A 23748-nucleotide genomic window follows, 5' to 3' on the forward strand; every position below is an offset into this window, starting at 1 on the left:
GCTCATTTTGCTGCTGAGTAACTAATTTACCATCAATGATGCCTATCTTGTGCACATAGTGGAGAATTAGTTTTAAAGATTTAGGTTTTTTTTCGATTTTAGGTATTTGGACAGCCATGATAAAGGTCGGCATGGCTTTGTGCATGGTAGGTCATGTCTAACAAACCTTGTAGCGCTTTTCAAGGAACTTATCAAGAAGGTAGATAAAGAAAAGGCTGTGGATGTTGTCTATATAGACTTTAGTAAGGTCTTCAACAAGGTTCCATATGGGAGGTTAGTTCAGAGGTTAAGACACTAGGTATCCATACAGTGGTTGTAAATTGGATTTGAAATTGGCTGAGTAGAAGAAAACAGAGTGGTAATGGATGGATGCTTCTCAAACTGGAGGCCTGTGATGAGTGGTGTGCCTCAGGGAACTGTGTTGGGACCATTGTTTGGATGACAATGTGGTAAATTGGATCAGTAAATTTGTCGATGACACAAAGATAGGAGGCATAATGGACAATGAGGAAGATTTTCAAAGCTTGCAGAGGGATATGGACCAACTGGGAGAATGGGTCATTAAATGGATGATGGAGTTTAATGCAGACAAATGTGAGGAATTACATTTTGGAAGAGCAAATCAAGGAAGGACATACACTGTAAACGGTAGGACATTGAGGAGTGCAGATGAGCAAAGAGACCTGGGGATACAGGTACATTGTTCCCTGAAGGTGGCGTCGCAGGCGTACAGGGTCGTAAAGAAAGCTTCTGACATCTTAGCCTTTATAAATCAAAGTAATGAGTATAGGAGTTGGGATGATATGTTGAAGTTATTTAAGATATTGGTGAGGCCAAATTTGGATATTGTGAACAGTTCTGGTCACCTAGCAACAGGAATGACATCAATAAGATTGAAAGAGTGCAAGCAAGATTTACAAAGATGTTGCTGGGTCTTCGGGAGTTGAGTTACTGGGAATGATTAAACAGGTTAGGACTTTATTCCTTGGAATGAAGAATAAGGTGAGATTTGATAGAGGTTTACAAAATTATGAGGGGTATAGAAAGAGTAAATGTGAATAGGCTCTTTCCACTTAGATTAGGAGAGATAAATGTGAGAGGACATGGCTTTAGGGTGAAAGGTTTAGGGGGAACCTCTTCATTCAGAGTGGTGCAAATGTGGAATGAGCTGCTATCTGATGTGGTGGGTGCAGCTGCTATCTGATGTGGTTTTAAGAATGAATTAAATAGAATCATGGATGGGAAAGGGCTGGAGGGTTATGGAATGGGAGGAGGTTATTGGGACTAGCCGAACAATGGTCAGTACAGACTAGAAAGGCCAAATGGTCTGTTTTCTGTGCTGTCGCATTCTATACTTAAATTGGAATCCCAGTGCCAATGTGAAAAATAGTGCAGAATCTCTTAATACCTCACTCGCCCGCAAATTAACATTAAGATTAAATATCCTTCAAATTAAATACCAATACTTGCAATTCAAACTTGTTTTAAGCTTTATAGCTGTAATTTCCAATTAAATTTCACCTTGCATAGGAAGTTGACTACATTTAGGATTGTATTCAGAGCTTGATTTTTTTTAAATGATGGAGGGGGACAAAAAACTAGAGGGTTGCTGGATGAGGATGAGAACCTCAGGCTAGATGCTCATCCTGCTCCTGTTAATATCACTGATCCACGACTGCATCAAGTTTGCAGATGACACAATAATAGTTGGCCTTATATGAAACAATGATGAGTCACACTACAGATAAGAGATGGAAAATCTCATGATATGGTGCGAGGGTAACAACTGGAGTTTCAACATGGACAAGACAAAAATGATGATCTTGGACTTCAGGAAGACCAGGAACGACCACCCTCCACTACACATTAATGTCTGTAGTGAAGAGTTCCTTGGCATTCATGATTATAGTGATCTATCGTGGACACACTTGTCAAGAAGTTGCAACAGCAACTGCACTTCCTGAGAAGACTGCAGTAGGCAAGGCTACCAGCCAACATTATGTCAACTTTCTACAGGAACTCTATCGAGAAGGTTCTGGCTCGCTGCATCATAGTGTGGTATGGTTGCTGCAGAGAAATAAATCCCCCTCACCAAACCCCAGACCCATTGATATGATCTATTGGGATCGTTGTCTGAAGAGGGAGTGCAAAAATCAGAGGACCCCTCCCACCCTGCGCATAGCATCTTTCAGCTGTTCCCATCAGGAAAGAGATACAGAAATATCAGGGTCAGCACCCCCCAGACTGAGGAACAGCTTCTTCCAACGGGCAGCGAGAATGCTGAACGACCAAAGGAACTGCTCACACTAACCACCGGAGACTCATATGCATGAACAATATTTGTTTGTATAGATGAAATACTCATCCTAGATAAGCATTGCTTCTCTGTATGAGAGTTATGTCTGGTTGTGTGTGTGCATGTTTTGCACAGAGGACCAGAGAACGCGGTTTCATTGGGTTGTGCAATCAAATGACAATAAACTTGACCATGTAGTTTGGTGTAACTGGCAACAGATTACCGCCTCTGCTATTGATAGATTGTTTAGAAATGGGAACATATCCCTTATTTATCTATCAAAATGCAGCTTTTTTAAAAAAAATCTATGGTTCACCACCACAGAGGGCTGAAGGACCTTTACCGTGCTGTTGTATTCCATGTTCTATCACTTTAGAGTGCATATTCAATTAAATCAAAATATTCCTGTTCGGAGAGGGGGGTAATGCAAATGAGGCAAAAATGTCCCAGTGATCCATCAGAAACATAAATTCATCAACTAAAGCTCAAAAAGAGATGGTATTGTGAAGGATCTCATTTTATTAAAATGAATAGCCAAATGTATGAAAAATGAAAAGCACAAAAACTGTAGATATTGGAATCTTGAGCAAACAATGAGCAGCTGGAAGAACACAGCAGGCCAGGCAACATCCATGGATAAAAATGGTCAGTCAACATTCTAGATCAGAACCTTTTATTAAGACTAAAATACACATTTTGTATATGAAAGGAGAAAAAAAGCAGGGGAGGGTATTGGACAGAAAGTGAGAGAGGCGGAGACATAGAAAGAAGGAGAGACCAATACATTTTTGAAAAATTTCTTAAAATTTTTAAATGTTCTTAAATTTAGACATACAGCACGGTAACAGGCCTTTTGGACCATGAACCCGTGTCGCCCTATGACACCTAATTGATTTACAACCCCTGGTAAGTTTTGAAGGGTGGGAGGAAACTGGCGCCTCCAGGGCAAATCCATGCAGACTTAGGGAGAAGGTACAAACTCCTTAAAGACAGTGCAGGATTCAAACCCTGGTCCCAATTGCTGGGACAGTAACAGCATTGTGCTAAACACTACACTATCTGTGTGGTCCCGAGAAAGAGGAATAGAAAAGGGAAGGGAGAAATTAGAGAGAAAAAATACAGGAGTAAGTAATGAAGAGATGGAAACAGTGGAACCAGAAAGAGGCAGCGTTAACTAAAATTAAAAACGTCGAAGTTCATGCCTATTGGTTTAAGGCTGTCTAGGAGGAATACGATGTGTTGTTCCAGAAGTTTACATTGGGCTTCATCGTTAGAATTGATCAGGTGAGGACAGCTGCAGATGTGTAGGAATGGTTGAGGGGAATGAAATGGTTGGCTAAAGTAAGTTCAACCCTAAACCCACAAACAGAGCACTGGCATTCAGCAAAGCAATCACCCAATCTGGGTTTGGTCTCACTGATGTAGAGGCCACATCGTGTACATTGAATGCAGTAGGAAACATTTATGTTAAGCCCTGCCTCACCTGGAAGATCTGTTTGAGGTCTTGAATGGAGGAGATAAAACATAGAAAATTACTACACAGTTCAGGTTCTTTGGCCACAATGCTGTGCTGACCTATATAAACCTACTCCACAGCAATTGAAGCCTTCTCTACCTCACACCCATAATCCTCTATTTTTTCTTACATCTGAGGGCCCAAGGTGGTGGTGGGGGGGGGCGGCCTTTCTGCATCTTTGTTTGCATATAATACATCTCCTAAATTTTTTGCCACTCACCTTAAACAGATGCCCTCTAGTGTTTGTTAATTTTCACTTCATAATCCAATCCAGGCCATATCCTGGTAAATTTATTTTATATCCTCTCTATAACTGTTGCATCCTTCCGGCAATGAGGTGAGCAGAACTAAACACTACACTTCAAGTGTGGTATGACCACAATTTATAGAGCTGCAACATTACCTCAGAGCTCTTGAACTTAATCCCCCCAACACCATATGCCTTCTTAAGCACCCTGACAGCTACTGCAGCAACCTTGAGGGTTCTATGGACTTGTACATTAAGAACCCTCTGTTGTTCTATTTTTAGGAATCCTGCCATTAACCACATGCTCCTTCAAGTTCAACCTTCCAAAGTGTATAATTTCACTTATCTGGATTGAACTTCAACTGCTACTCCTCTGCCCAACTCCACATTCTATCTATATTCTGTTGTAACCTATGACAACCTATACACAACACCTCCACCCTTCATGTCATCTGCAAACTTAATGACCCACCCCTCCATTTCTTGTCCAAATTATTTATAAAAGTCATAAAGAATGGTGGTCCCAGAACAGATCCCTGCTGAAAGCCCCTAGTCACCGACCTACAGGCAGAATCCATTCGATCTACTACCATCTTCTGCAGGCAAGCCAATTATGGATTCAAGCAGCCAAGGTTCCATGGGTCCCATGCTTCATAACTTTCTAACTGAGCTTACCCTGTTAAATTCTTCACTAAAATTTAAAACAAACAACTACCTACCTTCAATTTCTTTTGTTGCCTCCTTGAAAAACTGAATTCTCACAAAGCCATGCTGACTACCACTGAGAAGACTGTGCTTCTCTAAATTCTCATAAATCCTGTCCCTAAGAATTCTCTCCTATAGGTTGCTCATAACTGATCCAAGACACACTGGTCTACAATCCCCAGTATCCTCCCTCTTACCTTAAATAAGGGGACTACATTTGCCATTCGCCAATCCTATGGTATATCGCCTGTAGCCAGAGACAACGCAAAGATCATTATCAATACCCCAGAAATCTCTTCCCTGACTTTCTATAGTTACCAGAGGTATATCCCATCCAGTCTTGGGGACTTAGCTATCAGAATATCTTAAGAATATCAAATACTTTTTTTACAGTACTGTTCTACACCCACCTTACATTCACCAAGGTCCCACTCTCTCTGGTGAAGATTGAAGCAATGTATTTATTCAGGACATCCATTACCTCCAGGCAAATATTCCATTTCCTCCCCCCTCTATTCCTAATCAATTCTACCCTCACTCTTGTCACCCTTTTGTTCTTCACATACGATAGAACACCATGGGGATTTCCTTAATCTTACCTACCATGGCCTTCTCATACCCCTTCTAGCTCTCCTAAGTTCTTTCTTGCTCATTCCTGGCTACCTTAAAATTCTCAAAAGTCCTTCCTGGCCTTTTGCTTCCTAAACCGTATGTATGTTTCTTCCTTGTTGAAGTAGGGACAAGTTAGATTTTCAGGTTTATTGTCAGAGTACAAACATGATATCACATACTACCCTGAGATTCCTTTTTTCCTCCAGGCACAGCAGAATTATCACTAATTGGTAGTGCAAAAAATAAACAGTTCACAGCATAAACATGTAAACAAATAAAAGAACTATAAACAGATAATGAATGTAAACAAAATCACTGCAATACAGAGGAGAACAAAAGAAAATCAATCAAGTTAGCACTTCCTGAAATCTCTTATTTCTTCTGTGCTCCAGGGAATAAAAAAAGTCCTAACTTGTTTAACCTTTCCCTTGTTTAATCTTTCCCTGTAACTTAATTCCTGAAGTCCAGGCACATTCCAGTAAATCTTCTCTGCACTCTTTCTACTGTCAGATTAGAGGCAATGGCAGTGAGACCACCTGAAGTGATGAGGTCTCTGATGATCTGAGGAACAATATCCTGACAATGGATGATTGGTTCGTGTTCTACAGGTAGGCACAAGGAAGTGTCAGAGAATTAACATCAGTCCTCCACAAGGTAAAATACACAAGACCGCAACTGTGCTTTCTTTGCCCGCAGTTTTGATAGTGAACTTGAGGTTGGTGTCATGAAGAACAGTGTTTTCAGGGTTAAGGTTAGCAAGGGTGAATGAGGTGGAGAAGTCTTGGCAGTTAATATCCTGATAGTAATTGGAGAGGAAAAAAATCAAGATTTGTTAGAGAGGTGTCCAAAATGAGGAAGATAGCCAAAAGGATCATTTGTGTGTGTGTGTGTGTGTGTGTGTGTGTGTGTGTGTGTGTGTGTGTGTGTGTGTGTGTGTGTGTGGGGGGGGGGGGGGGAAAGAAGGTGGATCTCATCAAATAAATAGGCATGGAGGAGGACAAGGCAGTGTAATCGGTATCACAGTGAGGATAAAATTCATTGAGGTGCACGGCATAGAGGTTCAAAAGGCAAAAACCTTTGCGGAACAGTCTAACCTCAGCATCAGATAGGGGAGGTCAGAAAGGATAGCAAAGGCATGATAGGTGAAGCCAGGAGCAGGTGTGGAAAGGGGGTGGTGAACCATGGGGAGGTTTATAAGAAGGCAAGTTTAAAGAGGAGGAGCAAAACATGACACTGGTGAAATTCCATCACGAGGTATCTGTGCGTCAAATCCTTCTCTTTCCATCACACTTCTTCCTTGATTCATAATTTGAATGATGGATAAATAATAAATTTTGTTACACATTTCTTTGCTCTCCCTATGCTACAATCAAATTAATGTCCCTTTTTAATTTCCACCATCAAGATGCTGAGGATCTTCAGGTTGCAGAGAAAGGAAAAGATAAAGCATGGTTATGCAAATTTACAGACAGCTGCCCACTCAGAAACTGACACTATATGCATGTTTGAGGCAATGTTAGAGCTAGCCAGAAAGACGAGGCTTTTCTCTTTTCTCAATGTCACCCAGCTGATGTCACTGATGGAAAAGGTGTTTCATACCTTGTAGATAAGATTGTCAACTAAAAGATCGTGTTGAATCACATTTGCTTTCAGCTGTTCATAATACAAAGAGTCCTGAGAAAACAGGAATGATAACAGTTAACATTTTTGTCAACACAGACTTTTACTACTGAGAGATTCAAAGCATCTTACACATTATAAAAATTAGACAGACAACAACCTAGACATCTTTTGCACAGCTCCAACTTCATTGTTCTGAAAAACAAGTTATTATTTACTCGTATTGCAAAGTTTTATCAACCTTCATAACCACATTTCTCTTGATGCAAGTTAAGGGCCAATCTACAAAAGGTAGTGTGATGTGTGATTTTCTTTGACCTCAAAACAGCCTAATAACTTCTGTGCCCTGTTACAGGGAATGAAGATCATATCCTCTCTCTGCTTCCGACACTCAGGATCATACCAAATTGCTGCTGCCAATTTTTGCCACATCTATTGCTCACTGCTACACTGGAAGTAATCAAAATTCGATATTCAAAGACTTCATCTAATTTCTATCAGTCAGAACGGGCATTGGCATTACCAGACTTGCAGGCATCCTAGATGGGGAAATAACTATCGTCTGCAACCATAATTATTCTAAAGTGTCTAACAGTAAACTTTTTGTATGATGGTGGCCACCGCTATCAATTGCAGAATGTAGGCATCATTTGTTTATCCCAAGTAGACCATGAAATAAGCAGTTTGCTTGGCCATTTGAGGAGAAAATTAAGAATCAATATTCTGTAAGTCCAGAATCACATTATCTTTTTACTTAATGAAAGCCATATTAAGTGGCTGCTGTGTGATTAGAACTTGCAGCTGTGAATCATTGGGGCAATCTTCAGGAATATTTGCCTAGTAGCATATGCATCAAATAACAATACATCTTTCACAGCCATTGTTATATTGAAAATTGTTGACATCAATTTCTCAATTTTTAAAATAATTTGAAAAGTTATTTTGATGATAAAAGAGATGAATTGTTAATCATTGCATCTGCAAAGCATATTTCATATTTCTTGTATAAAAAATGAGAAAAATATTTTGGACAAAAAACATGTGTGTACTTTTGCTATTCTAGCCAGATTGAAGAATGATATATCCCTTGAGATGACAGTTTGACTTGAAAAAAAATGAGATGAAAAAGATGCTGCTCAAATATCTGAATCTGCTAGAGATGTCATACTCATTTAATTATTTGAAAAATATCTGATTGCCACACAACAGACACGTCCATTATTTGTCGTGTTTTACTTTCCATAACAATTGAATTTTAAGATGCAAGGGTACTCAGGCCCGATGAGCTACAAAATCAAAGCATAGAGGCCAATTTACCATCTTGTTTGACCTAAACACAAGTCCTGCAGTGACCACCTATTTACTACTTTGATTTAGAAACTGCTGTAAATAAAAATGTGCATTTTTGGTAAATGTCTGCCATCTTTTGAAAAGCCAAGTCTAATTATTTAACATTTTTTTGTTTGTTAACTTGATGGTGTGTACACAAATATAATCTCAAATATTGATTTTGTCTTCACTCAGGTGTTTTGTTTAAACATTAATTCATGTGAAAATAATAATCAACTACTGAAGCAGCTGAAAGCGTGGCATCACTGCAGTGAGGCATCCAGGGATAAGATTAAGAGAAAGATCGGCTTCAAAACTGTAATTGAGATTATTTTTATAAAGTTAGCAGCTCTAATGGCACCATCTTCCTGCAGCTGCCCCTCCCGCGCAGCAAACAAGCGGGGTCAGTTCGCTACAAGAGATGTACGCCACCACAAAATCCCCCTCAGAACCAGCTTGTGCATCTCGCCGCTTGGGCGGCCACCCCTTCACTTAGGTTGGGCCGTCCTCACGGGTTGGTTTAAGTCCACATGCACCAGCTTCAGTCTGTCAATCGTGAATAACTCTGCCCTGCCCCCAATGACCAGGGTAAAAGATTTTCACGAACGGTTATATGGTTATATGGCAGAGGACCTTGTACGGGTCCTCATACAGCACTGCAGGGGGTTAGAGTGCGGGCCACACTGGACGAAAACGAAATCCAATGAGACCAGCTCCTTGGGAATGTTCGCCGAGTGTTTGCCGTGGTGGGTTGGCAGTGGGGGTGCCAGCGAGGAGGGCTGGGTTCTCACTTCCAGATTCTGCGCCTGTCCCGAAGAACTCTCCTGGCAGTGACAACAGTGAACCATAGACTAGTTCCATAGACAAAACCTGGAGATCCTCCTTCAGGGCTGTTCAAAAGCCAGCAGGATCGGGCCTAGTGTTCTAGTACGGGATTCAAGGGCAGTTGGGGAAGCATGCTCAACTCCACTCCCGTGTCCACCAGGAAATGCCGTCCACTGGTCTTGTCGACCGCGTGCAGGAGGCTGGTCGCTTCCCTGGTATGAGCAGGGCTGTTGACGCTTGAGGGCTTGGGCTCCCAGTATTGGAGGTAGAAACACCAGGTGGTTTGGTCCTCTTGCAGCTTCTTCCTGGGGGCGGTCTGTGGTCATCTGAGTCCGGGGAAAGTGACCTGTGGCTTCATTCTCCTGTTTGGTTCTCCACAGCACATCAGCGCAGGCTGCGACATTCCAGGGGTCCGGAAAATCCTCATCCACCAGTAGGAGTTGGATGTCTTCTGGCATTTGTTCCAGGAAGGCTTGCTCAAACATTAGGCAGGGTTTGTGACCTTCTGCCAGTGCGAGCATCTCATCCATTAGAGCGTTCGGGGCTCTGACCCCAAGCCATCGAGGTGCATCAGCCTCACCGTGCGCTGCCGACAGGAGAGACTGAAGGTTCCGAGGAGGAAGGCTTTGAGGGTGACATACTTGCCCTCCTCTGGTGGATCGTGGATCAGGTCATCCCCTCTGGCTGCAGTTTCTTCATCGAGGACGATCACCACATGGTAAAATATAGTGGAGTCAGAGGTGATCTGTCTTGAGGTGAAACTGCACCTCCGCCTGCCTGAACCACGTGCGAGGTCGATGGGTCCAAAGTGGGGGGGGGGGAAGAGCAGAATTTCACTGCCACAGCGCTGATCGCAATCGAATCCATAGATAAAGACCAGATAATGTCTGGTCTCTGCAGGGTCACCAATGTAGTGGCTGCTACACACACAGAAATACACCACAGGACACAGTGGAGGTTTCAGTTGAACTATTTATTTAAATTTCGCGTGCACCCCTTTAAGGCCAACCGGAGTCCTGCCCTGCACAATGGTGATGTCATCACGTTGCCCGGAGTGCAAACTGTGGCCTAAGCCATGAGGTAATCAGCAAGACCCAATGGTGCCATCTTCCTGCAGCTGCTCCTCCAGCTCAGTGATATAAGCTGGCCCAGTTTACTTTTATTTTATGAAATAAAAGCATTAAAAAATTACCAAAAAATACACAATCACCTAAAAAGATGAATTTCAAACAATATTAACACATTTCAGATAAGTTTATTTTTAAAATATTTTATTTTAGTTTTCACAGACTTACAAAATCAAATAAACAAAGTCATTCATGTAACATGCATACCCAAAGTCCGTATTTTTCCCAACCCCACCACAGCGAATACATTCCAAAAACTTATCTTGATCCCACTCATCATGGGGTACATGACCCCTATCAAGGCCTGTAATGAAATCACAATGGCAGCGTCATTCAAGGAAAACACTAAACAGAAAAGAAAGAAACTCAAAAAGAAAACTGAGGACCTGAAAAGAAAAGGACAAGTGCGTTGTTTGCACCAAGTCCTATTTCCATAATAACATCTCTGGCTGTACTCAGATAATTCAAACTTATCCCTATTTAAAGGTGGGGGGGGGGGGGGGGGGGAAATCAATCTATCTGAGAACCAATGTATTATAAATAAGGTTTCCATACTCTAATGAATGGTTCATGTTTCCTCTGTAGATTATATGTGATCTTCTCCAGGGGAATGCAACTCTGCATTTCCAAATTCGATCATATGGTATTTAGCTAGCCATTAGAATTTGTGTGTGTAAATTTATTTCTAAAATGTATTACTTATTCCAAAGTGAGGGTCCGAAATCAGGCCTACAAAGGTCAAGGGAGAGATGGGAGTCAGGCTTGGTGGCAGGACCTGTGTCTGAACATTGTGACGGGGGTCATCAATGCCAGATATAGGATAGTGCACCAGTTGTACCTTACACCTCAGAAACTACACAGATCAAAGTCTGAGATTTCAGAAATGTATTTTAGATGTGGTATGGAGGTGGGAACTTTCATCCTCTCTACCTGACAGTGCTCAAAGGTGAGATCTTTTTGGAAAGACCTACAGGATATTCTAAAAAAAATTACAAGAGTGGATTTTCCACAGGATCCGGAGCTGTTCCTCTTGGGGGATATTGAAGAAGCGTAGTTTAGACTGACTAAATTCCAAATATCATTTGTGAAGGTCGCTTTGGCAGTAGCCAGGAAGTGTATAGCAGTCCGACTACCAGCTAAATACCACAAGTTTTCATTATTAGCAAATAGATATATTCCATTGTTGGGAAGGCATTGGAAAATTTAAAAACCAGTGACTGAAGTAGTACCTGTAATGGAGGATTAAAACCATGTGCTCAGATGCTTGTTTGCTTATGTGAAACTGACAACACTGGGGCCACACTCAGGTCACCTTACTTTCAGAATTAGCAGATGTAATTAAACTCAGCCATGGGGATTTATCTGAAGATACACTTTGAAATGGAATTCCACTGTGAGGCCCAGGGAAAGCAGTTGTCAAATACGACACTCTGAAATTGACGAATTGGTCACAACTTGTCTTGCTCAAGAAGTTTTAATGAGTCTTTGCAAGAAGTTTTAATGAGTCTTTGTATCTACGAGATAAACCAGGAAATCATAGCATCCTGGTTCCATAATAATCAATCTTCTAAATTGTAGAATAGTATGTTCAGCTTTGATTTTGACTGACAAATGTTAGAGGGAGTGGGTGCATGATTAATTGTTTTTGGGGTATATAAGCCTGGGGTCCTGCTGCTGAAGTTTAGATTCTCCGAGGGATGGGAACATCCCTTGTCAAGAAGGAAGAACAGCCAGAGTCCGAGCAACGTCCCGGTCGGGGGAGGTGAAGAAGCTGCTACCGGCGCCCCAGCAACCTACTACAAGTGTGCCCTCATTGCCTCGCTTCGGCAGTTGGGACCAGTCCAGGCGTTGTTAAGTATGATTAGGCAGGGCTTGCATATTGTAGATTGAAACCTGCTTTGAATTTGTAATAAACACTTGTGTAGACTGAACTGCTCTCGGTGTGTGTCTCTGTTTTCTTTCGGTAGCTCAAACACTGTGTTCAATCTAAAACGAACAAAATGAGAGGTACAAGTTTACCCAAGACAGTACCCTTTGCATTTGGAAAGAGTGCAGTTTCCTTATAACCATACTTCAGCAAGTGAAGAATAACAATACTGATTTTAAAGTGTCTAATTTAAAAGAAATAAATTAAAAAATATAAATTTGATTTGTGATTCAGTTTAATTAAAGAGTCCAGAGGTATTAAAAAACTGTCATATTTCACAATATTATAAAAATAAATAAATTAAACATTTATAATTAGGGATCAATGCAGGGGAACCTTTTTATTTGTAAAATGCATTAACAACTTGGATTGAAATATAAGAAAAAATTGATAACTTTGCAGATGATGCAAAGGTCGATAGCATTGTGATAGTGAAGAACGTCTTCTAAGGCAACAGAAAGATGCAAATCAGATGAAAAGTTGGGCAGAGCAGTGACGTGTTGAATTTAATCCCGGCAAGTGCAAGGTGACGCATTTTGGGAAGTCAAATCAAGATGGGACATAACAAGTGGCATCAGAGATGGGCTGGTTCATTCCAGGGGGGAAAAAAAAACAGCCTATACCAGCCATAGATTCCCTGACAAATATCAACAGCCACTTACACTAATGTACTAGTACTTTATGTATTAGTACATGACAATAAAAGGAACCTTGAACCCATTTTATTCTCCCCATATTCCATTTGCCTACACAATACAGGGTAATTTAGTAGTCAATTAACCTCTGATCTGCACTTGCTAGGTGGGAGGAAACCAGAGCACCTGGAAGAAACCCTCACAGTCACAGGAAAGATAGATGAACTCTATCCAGAGAGCACTGAAGTTGATGATTGAAGTAATAAATTGAACCTAGGTTTCTGGCACTGTGAGAGTATAGCTTTAAAAGTGTTTTCTTCTTCCTTTAATTTGATCTTTTTCTCCCCTTCTATTTCACTTTAGCAATTAATTTGACAATGGCTAACCTGCATTTCTAAGTTCCAAATTCTTTGTCCTAATTGGTATCACCAATTACCAATCACCAGACATCCTGCAGAGGGTGCTCAAAGAAAGTTTGTGGGCAAAAATAAGCACAACAAAGTACCTGTACTCACATTCTGGTTAACTGCAACAATACCTACATGTATTGCTTTTAAATCTCTGCTTTATTTTGCAATTTAATAGCCCTATTATTTTATTGAAGCCAACCAAAAAGCAGTATGGAATTGCACCATACTGTATGGTATGAGAGAAATTTGCTAGGTTATAGTCATTTTAGAATGTACATAAACCAGACTAATGAGAACCTTAATACACACAGTAAAAAATCAATTCCAACATGGAAACATACTTTAAAAGGCAAATTTAATTTTAAATGCATTTTGTTTTGACATTTTCCTATATGGAAGCAAAGATAACTTATGGTGCCTTGAGAAAAGTTTAGGGGAGATGTCAGATGCAAGTTTTTGTGTTTTATTTTTTACTGAGTGGTGGGTGCCTGGAATGCATTGCCAAGGCTGGTGCAATAGAGACATTTAAATAACTCTTACATAGGAACATGAATGTAAGAAAAAGAGGGTTACAGGCGTGAATTTGGAAAGGATTACTTGGGTCATCACAACATCATGAGCCAAAGGGCCTGCACTGTTGTGTAATTTATTGCCATCAAGTCTAACACTGTATACGATTTCCATTACATTCATAATTATGGTGGTAATTTCTATGTTCCTCTCTTTAATTCTGATTATTTAACATTTCTAAGAACATAACATTTGATATTCCTGTCAATTTCTGTTCCTTAGAGCAGCTGTTGTTGGACTGGATAAAGATAAACACTACAAAGTCATTTGAAAAAGCTGTCTGATTTCTCGTAAATTTTGTTTAAATACAGATGAATAATTAATGTAACCTTGAATTTGTTTAAACGACTTTTTTTTCATTGTTAAGTCAATTATTTTTATGATGATCAAAAACATATGCAGTTGCACCTGGGAATATGACCAGATGGTTCATACTTTTTGATAAGACAGGTCAGTTATTTTCACAGAAACTATGGCAAAATACTTAATTACTGCAAAGCTGATGCATTATCTATTTTTGACCTCAGATAGGGATTTGCAGGTATTTTAGGTATTAAATATAGTCAAAGGTTGCAAATGTATTGAGCTTTGACATTATTTGACAGCTTGTATGTACATAAATGAATGTATATAAATGTATTTAATTTATCCATTATAAGGTACTTAATCAGCCAGGCTAATAACCTTTAGTATAAAATGTTAGTAAAGAAAACAAATTTAATAAATGACTAAGATGATATGAAGATTTGAAAGGAGAGATATAGGGCAGCAGATGATGGGGCCAGGGATCATAGATGGAGGTGAATACCACAGATGCATTTAGACCACAAGATAGGAGCAGAAATATGCTATTCACCACATCAAGTCTGTCCTTTCTTTTAATCATGAACTGATCCATCTCCCCTCTCAGCCTCAATGCCCAGCCTTCTCCCCATAACCTCTGATGCCCTAGCTAATCAAGAACACATCAATCTGTCTTTAATACACCTAATGATCTGGCCTCCACAATCACCTGTGGCAACAAATTCCACAGATGTACCACTCTCCAGCTAAAGAAATTCCTATTCATCTGTCCAAAGTGGACGCCTTTCAATACTGAAGTGGTGCCCTCTTTTCCTAGATTCTCTCACCATGGGAAGCAACCTTTCTACATCCACATTATCCATGCCTTTCAACATGCAAAATGTATCAACGAGATCCCCCCCCCCACCAAATTCTTCTAAATTCCAACAATTACAGTCCAAGAGCTGTCAAACATTCCTCATATAATAACCCTTTCATTCCTGGAATTATCCTAGTGAATCTCCTTTGAATCCTCTCCAACGTCAGCATGTCCTTTCTTTAAAAAAAATCCCAAAACTGCTCACAATACTCAAAGTGTGGTCTCGCCAATGCCTTATAAAGCCTCAGCAATGGCTTCAACTTATTAACTGCAAAATAAAAAATTATTAAAATGACACAAAAGTGGGTGATATTGTGGATAGTCTGGAGGGTTGCTAAATTACAAAGGGATATTGATAGGATGCAGAGTTGGAGTGCCAGATGGAGTTTAGAAAAGTGAGGTCATTCATTTCAGTATGTTAACAGGAAAATTCTGAGCAGTGTGGAAGAAATGAGAGATCTTGGGGTCTATGTCCAAAGGACACTCAAAGCTGCTGAACAGGTTATAGTGTAAATAAGAAGGTGTATGGAATGCTGGCCTTTATTAACCATGGCATCAAAATCCAAAACAATACACTGTATACAAGACCTTAGTTGGACACCATTTGAAATACTGTATTCAGTTCTGGTTACTTCATTACAGGAAAGATGTGAATGCTATAGAGGGTGCACATTAACAAGGATGCTGCCTAGATTGGAGCACATGCATTATGAGGATAGGTAGAGTGAACTTGGCCTTTCCTCCTTGAAGTGACAGAGGATAAGGGATGACCTGATAGAGGAGTACAAGATGAGAGGCATTTATTTGTAAATGGCTAGAGGCTTTTTCTCAGAGTTGAAACGGTTAACACCAAGGAACACAAGGTGCTTGGGAGTAAGTACAGGGGGATGCAAGAGGTATGTTCTTCACACAGAGTGGTGAGTGCATGGAATGCACTGCTGGCAATGGTGGTGGAGACAGGTAAAACAGGATCTATTAAGAGACTATTAAATACAATGAATTGATAAAAATGGAGGATTATGCTGTTGGGAAATTCTCAGCAGTTGATAGAGTAGGTTATGTCAGCATAACATTGTGGACTCAAGGTCCTTTAGTGTGTTGTTGATTTGTATATTCCAAAGGTATAGATAAATATTTTGAAAGGCCCAGTGAATAAAGATGCATGGATATTCATGTGGAGCACAAGCACTATCGCGGACCTGTTCGAATGAATAGATTGCCTCTGCACTATTTATTGTACCAACTTGTTTGGAAGTGGCTTTTAGCATAGATTATATACATTAATAATTAGTTCTCAATTGGTCAACTTCTTTAACCCTGCTCCCCAAAAAAACTCAATCAATGCAAACAACCATGAAATGTGAAGGCACAAGAAACTGAAAATGCTGGAATATAGAAAAATAAAACTATTGAAGGAAATCAATGTTGAGCAGCACTGGCAGGGGGAATGGGGGTGAGGTGGGTAGAAAGTGGGTGGAGTTGGGAAAGGAATGTAGACATTTGGGTGAAACCCTGTATTAGGAGAGGGAAGATAGCTAGTATAAAACTAAATGAGTGACATGTGAGATAGAGGCCTGTAGATGGCAGGTGACCCATGGAGAGGTGAAAGAAGATAGATGGAACCAGATGGGAGAGTGGGACAGCTGCCGGATGGTGAGATGGATACCAGTGCTGTAACCTGACATGCAAAAAAAAGTTGGAAATACTATTGACTATGATAGCAAAAATTGAATTGGCGCAGCTTATTACAGTTCTTGGCGACATCTTAGCTAGAATTAAGTAGAGATTTTACAACAGTTAACTGCCACAGTTAAGGGAGAGCATAAATTTTTGGGCATGGTGAATTTCTAATCACTGTTTCATTCCGGCAGCCGCCAACATTCTCAGCCCACTATTTCAAATCCTCGCCACAAAGCGCAAGGAAGTTGATTAGACTGCAGACATGGAGTCAATATTCACAGCTGCCAAGGACACTCTGGCTAATGCAGCAATGCTGGCACATCCTAATCCCACCACCGCCCTGGCACACATCACTGATAGAGCAGAGGGTGCGGTTCTCGAACAGTTTGTCAACGGCCAATGACAACCCATGGCTTTCTTTAGCCACCACTTATGGCCACCAGAAACGAAGCGTAGCACATTTGATCGAGAGCTGTTGGCTTGTACCTGGCCACACATTTCTGGTATGTTTTGGAAGGCCACCATTTCATTACTTTCATGGACCACAAGCCACTCACTTCTGTCTTTAGCAAGATATCGGACCTGTGGTCGGCCAGGCAGCAACATCACTTGTTGTACATATTTAATTGGAGTTGCAAGACCAAAGACAGCTAGACCAGATAATTTCCTTTCAAAATTTTCCAACAATAATCAATTTCATAGGAAATGAGTCTCCACTCATGCAAAATTCATTTTTAGGGCATAGAAGTTTCTGGCAATAATTAAGAATTCACACCATTACTAATGTACTTGCACTAGAACAGAGACTCAACTTCTGGAAACTTTAGTGGGTGATTTATTAGGCAGGTACTGCAACACCAAGGACCAAAGCATCTCTCATGCCAATGAGAACAAATTCAGATGAAACCTTTGTTTTCCACATTTAAATATCCACGTGTAGCCCCTGGATCATCACAGCCCAATTTACTCATTAATAATGCTGATAACTTTGATGGCATTTTTAAGCGACAATATCTGTACTATTTAAATTACCCTGGCTAGAAAAAATTGTACAGAGCACATTGCTCTACCTTCAGTATATTACCTTGGTGTGGCGGACTGAGTGGCCGCATAATGTAGCAGGCCAAATCGCCACCCATGCAGCTGGCTGAATGGCTGTGGGCCTAATTGCTGGTTGAACAGCTGACCAAACGGCCGTGCAGTACTGCGGGCCTGATTGCCACTGGTGCAACTGGCTGAATGCCGCTGGTACAACTGGCTGAATGCGAGCCTGCTTGCAGTGCACAGGGCAGTTAGGGACTTAACCACAAGATGGTGCGGGGCATCGTCTCAACTTAAAGCCCTGCACTCTTCACATGCATCGCGGTGAAGTGATGATGCCACTTCTTGTCCCAGGTGTCTGAGCCGGAAATGACTTAAAGAGAGGCAAGCTTGAATAACTGTTCTTCCTGACTAATTACTGTGCCTGGGGCATTGATTTAGTGGCACTGCTGCAGCAGGCACCACAATTGGTGATCCAGACTGTAAGATTCAGCCAAAGCTGGAATCCACAGTTAACATGGATGCAACAGTAACAGTTAACACAGTAGCCATTAACGTGTCCTCTTTCTGAGCTCACCAATCTTGCATATGGCTCAACCTGGCTGAGACCCAGTTCCACCCCATGGCATAACTGCTGAAGACACAAAAGTTTTGGCACGCTGTCGGAGCGTTGGATGCCACTTCAGCAGCTAAGGTGAGCGAATTTATTGGTCACCCCCCGTCAGAAAATCAATACACCAGGTTCCCGCACTTCCTCCTGGAAATCCTGGAATTAACCAGGCATAATCATGGCATGCAGGTCTTGAATATGGAATTGCTTGGTGACAGAAATCCATCTAATTTACTGAATGAAATGGTCGCACTAGTAAACAGCCATTCCAATTGCTTTCTCTTTGAGATCCTATTCCTGGCAAAGATCCCGGGTCACATCTCCATATTGATGGCGGTTATGGATTTCAGACATTCCCATGACGTAGCCAGGGAGGCTGATAGACTCTACCGCATACCAAGGCAAGAGTCTGCCCATATACAGCCAGCATTCTCAGCAGAGACAGCTCCCGTGCCCTGTGCACCACCTGTAGTTCTGGTCAAAACAAGAAGGGACAAGTGTACTAACAGGCGCCGAGAGTGGTGTTTTTACCAACGTCGGTGTGGGAAAAATGCTAGCAGATGCGTGCCCCCGTGAACCTACCATTCCAGCGATCCATTGGGATTTCATTTTGGCTTCTGTCACACAGCCCATCTTGGGCGTAGATTCCCAAAACAGCGATTATCACTCCTTTCGGACTTTTTGAATTCCTCAGAATGCCATTTGGTTTGAAAAATGCTGCTCAATTATTCCACTGGCTCATGGATGCTATCGGTGGGGATTTAGAATTCACATACATATACTGAGACAACATCCTCATCGCCAGTCAAGATGAGCAAGAACATCAACAACATTTACACCGCCTGTTCTAGCGGCTGGACGAATTCGTACTTACTGTCAACCCCGTCAAATGCCAGTTTGGTAGGGCACAAGATCACAGCAATAGGTACATTTCCCTTATCCACCAAAGTGGATTTCGTATGTGCTTTCCCGAAAACTGCCACAGTTAAGGGAGAGCATAAATTTTTGGGCATGGTGAATTTATAATCACTGTTTCATTCCGGCAGCCGCCAACATTCTCAGCCCACTATTTCAAATCCTCGCCACAAAGCGCAAGGAAGTTGATTAGACTGCAGATATGGAGTCAATGTTCACAGCTGCCAAGGACACTCTGGCTAATGCAGCAATGCTGGCACATCCTAATCCCACCACCGCCCTGGCACACATCACTGATAGAGCAGAGGGTGCGGTTCTCGAACAGTTTGTCAACGGCCAATGACAACCCATGGCTTTCTTTAGCCACCACTTATGGCCACCAGAAACGAAGCGTAGCACATTTGATCGAGAGCTGTTGGCTTGTACCTGGCCACACACTTCTGGTACGTTTTGGAAGGCCACCATTTCATTACTTTCATGGACCACAAGCCACTCACTTCTGTCTTTAGCAAGATATCGGACCTGTGGTCGGCCAGGCAGCAACATCACTTGTTGTACATTTCAGAGTTCACTACAGATGTGCGCCATGTGTCAGGAAAAAAAAACAATCTGGTCGTTGATGCACTGTCCAGACTAGCAGTGCATCATATCCAGGGTGGTGTGTATATCTCTAACTTGGTGAGACAACAGGCCATTGATCCAGATGTTCAGGCATAGAGAACAGCCATCACAAGCTTGGATCTACAACATGTGGCGCCACAGCCAGGTGGGCCAAGTCTACTCTGTGACATGTATATGACCTGCCACAGGCCAGTAGACCCTGCAGCTTGAAGATAGCACCTTTTTGACAAGGTTCACAACCTGTTCCATCCCTCCATCAGAGCAACAGTGAAGCTTAAGGCATGGCCTTAAGGAAGATATCATTCAGTGGGCCAGAATGTGTACCCATTGCCAAACTTCCAAAATACAGTGGTACAGCAAGGTGCCTCTCCAGTCTTTCCCAGCAGTGCACCAATGTTTTGAGCATGTAGACCTGGTCAGACCACTGCCAGTGTTTCAGAATATGAGGTACATCCTCACAGTCATAGACCAGTTCACGCAATGGCCAGAAGCCATCCCATTGCCATCCATCGATGCTGAGACATGAACCAAATGGATCACAGGATTTGGAGTTCCCACACACATCACCTCCGCGTTATGAACTGCCCTAGCGCACTTTTGTGGCAAACAACAGCACCACACCACAGCGTAAATGTGGATAAATGTGAGGTTATCCACTTTGGTAATTCAAACTGGAGGGCAGATTACTATTTGAATGGCAATAGATTAAGAGATGGGGAAGTGCAGAGAGACCTAGGGGGTACTTGTACACCAGTCTCTGCAGGTACAGCAGGTGGTTAAAAAGGCAAATGGTATGTTGGCCTTCATATCAAGAGGGTTTGAGTATAGGAACAAGGATACCTTACTGCAGCTGTACATGGCCTTGGTGAGACCACACCTGGAGTATTTTGTGCAGGTTTGGTCACCTTATCTAAGGAAGGATGTTCTTGCAATGGAGGGAGTGCAGAGGCAATTCACCAGGCTGATACCTGGAATGGCAGGAATGACTTATGAGGAAAGATTGCGCAAATTGGGATTGCACTCGCTGAAGTTTAGAAGATTGAGAGGGGATCTCATAGAGACATATAAAATTCTGGCAGGACTGGACAGAATGGATGCAGATGGGATGTCTCCAATGATGGGAAAATCCAGGACCCGGGGCCATGGTTTGAGGATAATAGGCAAACCATTTAGGACCGAGATGAGGAGGAATTTCTTTACCCAGAGGGTGGGGAATCTGTGGAATTCATTGCCACAGAGGGCAGTAGAGGCAGGTTCATTAAATATATTTAAGAGGGAATTAGATCTATTTCTTTAGTATAAGGGTATTAAAGGTTACGGAGAGAAGGCAGGGACGGGGTACTGAACTTTAAGATCAGCAATGGTCTCGTTGAATGGCGGAGCAGGCTCAAAGGGTCGAATGACGTACTCCTGCTCCTATCTTCTATGTTTCTATGTACCACCTGCAGTCCAATGGTCTAGTGGAAAGTTTCCACTGGCAACTCAAGGCTGCACTCAAAGCCCGACTCACAGGGCCCATATGGGTAGACGAGTTGCCATGGGTTCTGCTGAGAGTGTGTACCACCCTGAAGTAAGAGATGCCAGCATCGTCCACACAGATGGTTTACAGTTCAATTCTCTTGGTTCCAGGTGATGTTCACTTCTCGTCCGACTACTGCCTTCCCGATATGGACATGCTTCGACATCATGTCACAATAGGAAAGCTGATTCCAACCAAGTGGCATGGACCCTCCAAACAGCATGTGCCACCAGCCCTCCTCGACACTGACTTTGTCTTCATGCACAGGCAAGCCCCAGAAACTCCACTGCAACAGCTGTATGATGGCCTTTTCCGTGTGATCAAAAGGGATGGGGTTGTGTACACTTTGGACATTGGGGGATATTCTGAACTGTTTACCATGGACAGACTCAAACCAGCACATTTGGACCCAACCAACCCTATTCACTGCCCACAGTTCAGGTGACTAGAGCATCCACCAAAGGTGTGCACAGCCGGTTCATCACCTTTGGGTGACAATTCTCGGGGGTGGGGTTGGTGTAGCAGGCCGAGAGGCCACATACCTTTGCGGGCTGAATCGCTGCCCGTGCAGCTGGCCAAACAGCCGTGCAACACCACGGGCCTAAACGTCGCTTGCACAGCTGGACGAATGGCTGCGTAACGTCATGGGCCTAATCGCCGCTTGTGCAGGGCAGTTAGGGATAGGGAGTAATCCATAAGATGGTGCGGGGCTCCAGTCATGTCAACTTAAAGTCCCACGCTCTTCAAGTGCATCCTGGACCCGGATGTCTGGGCTGGAAGTGATTTAAAAAGAGAGGCAAGCTTGAATAAACATTCTTCCTGACTAACTACTGTGCTTGGTGCATTGATCTAGTGGCACTGCTGCAGCAGACACCACACTAGTATAGTAAAATTCCCATTATCTGGAATTCAAGCACTCAGTAACACCAAGCAACTGGCCAAAAAAATGGAATAAATAAAAAAGTAATTAAAATGTTAAATTGTAAATATTCTCTGAAGCACACAAACTCTTACTGAAGATGGGAGCAAACATTCAGCCAACTTGTGCCTCACCCACAACAGCCGTTTCAATAAAGTTTCAATAGTTTTGTTTCAATAAAATGGTGTCAGTCAGGATGAAGAGCCAGCTGATGCAGCTCACTGCTGGGGCGACTCTCCCAAAGTGTCTCCCTACCCCTGTAAGAGTCTTTATCATTATTAGTATATTATTAAGTAATTAGTAAGGCTTTATCTCTAAACTCGAGGGGGTTAATTATGATGGTGGCACAATTAAGGTAACAGTTATCACAACGCTGTTACAGCACCAATAAGTGGGGTTCAAATTTAAATTTTGTAAATTACATGAATTAAAGGACTACAATACTGATTTTCTTCAGATTACTTTACATTTTGCACTGTCTTTTGTCTTAAATTGTTTATTCTTAATGCAGGTGCATTAGTGAAGCATTGTAAGAGTGAGTCTCAGGCAATCAGAAAATTAACAAACGCGGCATTCACTATCCTCATATGCGCCAGATATCCAGGGTTTTATTGTAATACAGAGCAAGATTCAAAATCCAGACACCACATTCCAAAGCAGGTCTCATAATTGAATTTGATTTTTGATTCAAACTTAGGTCCCATTTCCATAAAACATGGGAGCAGATGTAGGCCATTTGGCCCATTGAGCACACTCTCCATTCCGTGAGCTGATATATTCTCCCACTCAGTCCCTTAAATACACCCAACGACCTGGCCTCCACAGTCATCTGTGGCAGCAAATTCCCGAGGTCCACCATTCTCTGGCTCAAGAAATGCCTCCACATCTCTTTTAAATGGGCACTCTTTGTTGTGGCCTCTTATTCATGACTCCCCTACCGTGGGAAACAACTTTGCCATATCTACTTTGTACAGGCATTTAACATGGGTAGGTAACAGGGGAAATAGTGGAGGGAGGGGATAACAAACGCCAGAGAAATCTATATTAACATGTAATATTATGTAGCTTTATGAAATATTGACACCCCATCATCATTCTCAGAGACGTGCATTGCACCTTCTGGCAAAGATGAGTTTCAAAAATCAAATTCTGATTGTAAGTCCATTTGGTCTCTCATTATTCTGGAAACTATTGAGTATAGTTGACTCTTCCAATCCTGCTCCTCTCTACAAGGTGTGATAGACAGATGGAATGAATTGTCCCAATACCCACTGCTCCCTTGGGTCTCCAAGAGTCTCCCACTTATATTCCAGAATAATGATTGGTCAAAATTTAATGAAGATAATATTTATAAATCCTTACTGCAATTAATCTCACACTGCACAATCTCCTTTGCCTACATGAATTGGTGCACCATCTGTTTTGCCACAACTTAGTCTAAATTATTTGTAATATTTTAAGT

General features: G+C 41.9%; 1 protein-coding gene across 10 annotated transcripts in view; it reads right to left on the bottom strand.

Moving 5' to 3' along the window:
* Nucleotides 1-23748, bottom strand: part of tbc1d19 (TBC1 domain family, member 19) — a 114374-nt gene that overhangs the window by 29241 nt on the left and 61385 nt on the right. For all 10 annotated transcript variants that reach the window (XM_069925007.1, XM_069925005.1, XM_069925013.1 and 7 more), the window contains one exon: nt 6976-7050. In XM_069925007.1, coding sequence (XP_069781108.1) covers nt 6976-7050 — 75 coding nt within the window. The remainder of the gene's footprint in view (nt 1-6975; nt 7051-23748) is intronic.

The sequence above is a fragment of the Narcine bancroftii genome, chromosome 3 (assembly GCF_036971445.1).
Source record: "Narcine bancroftii isolate sNarBan1 chromosome 3, sNarBan1.hap1, whole genome shotgun sequence".
Taxonomy (NCBI): domain Eukaryota; kingdom Metazoa; phylum Chordata; class Chondrichthyes; order Torpediniformes; family Narcinidae; genus Narcine; species Narcine bancroftii.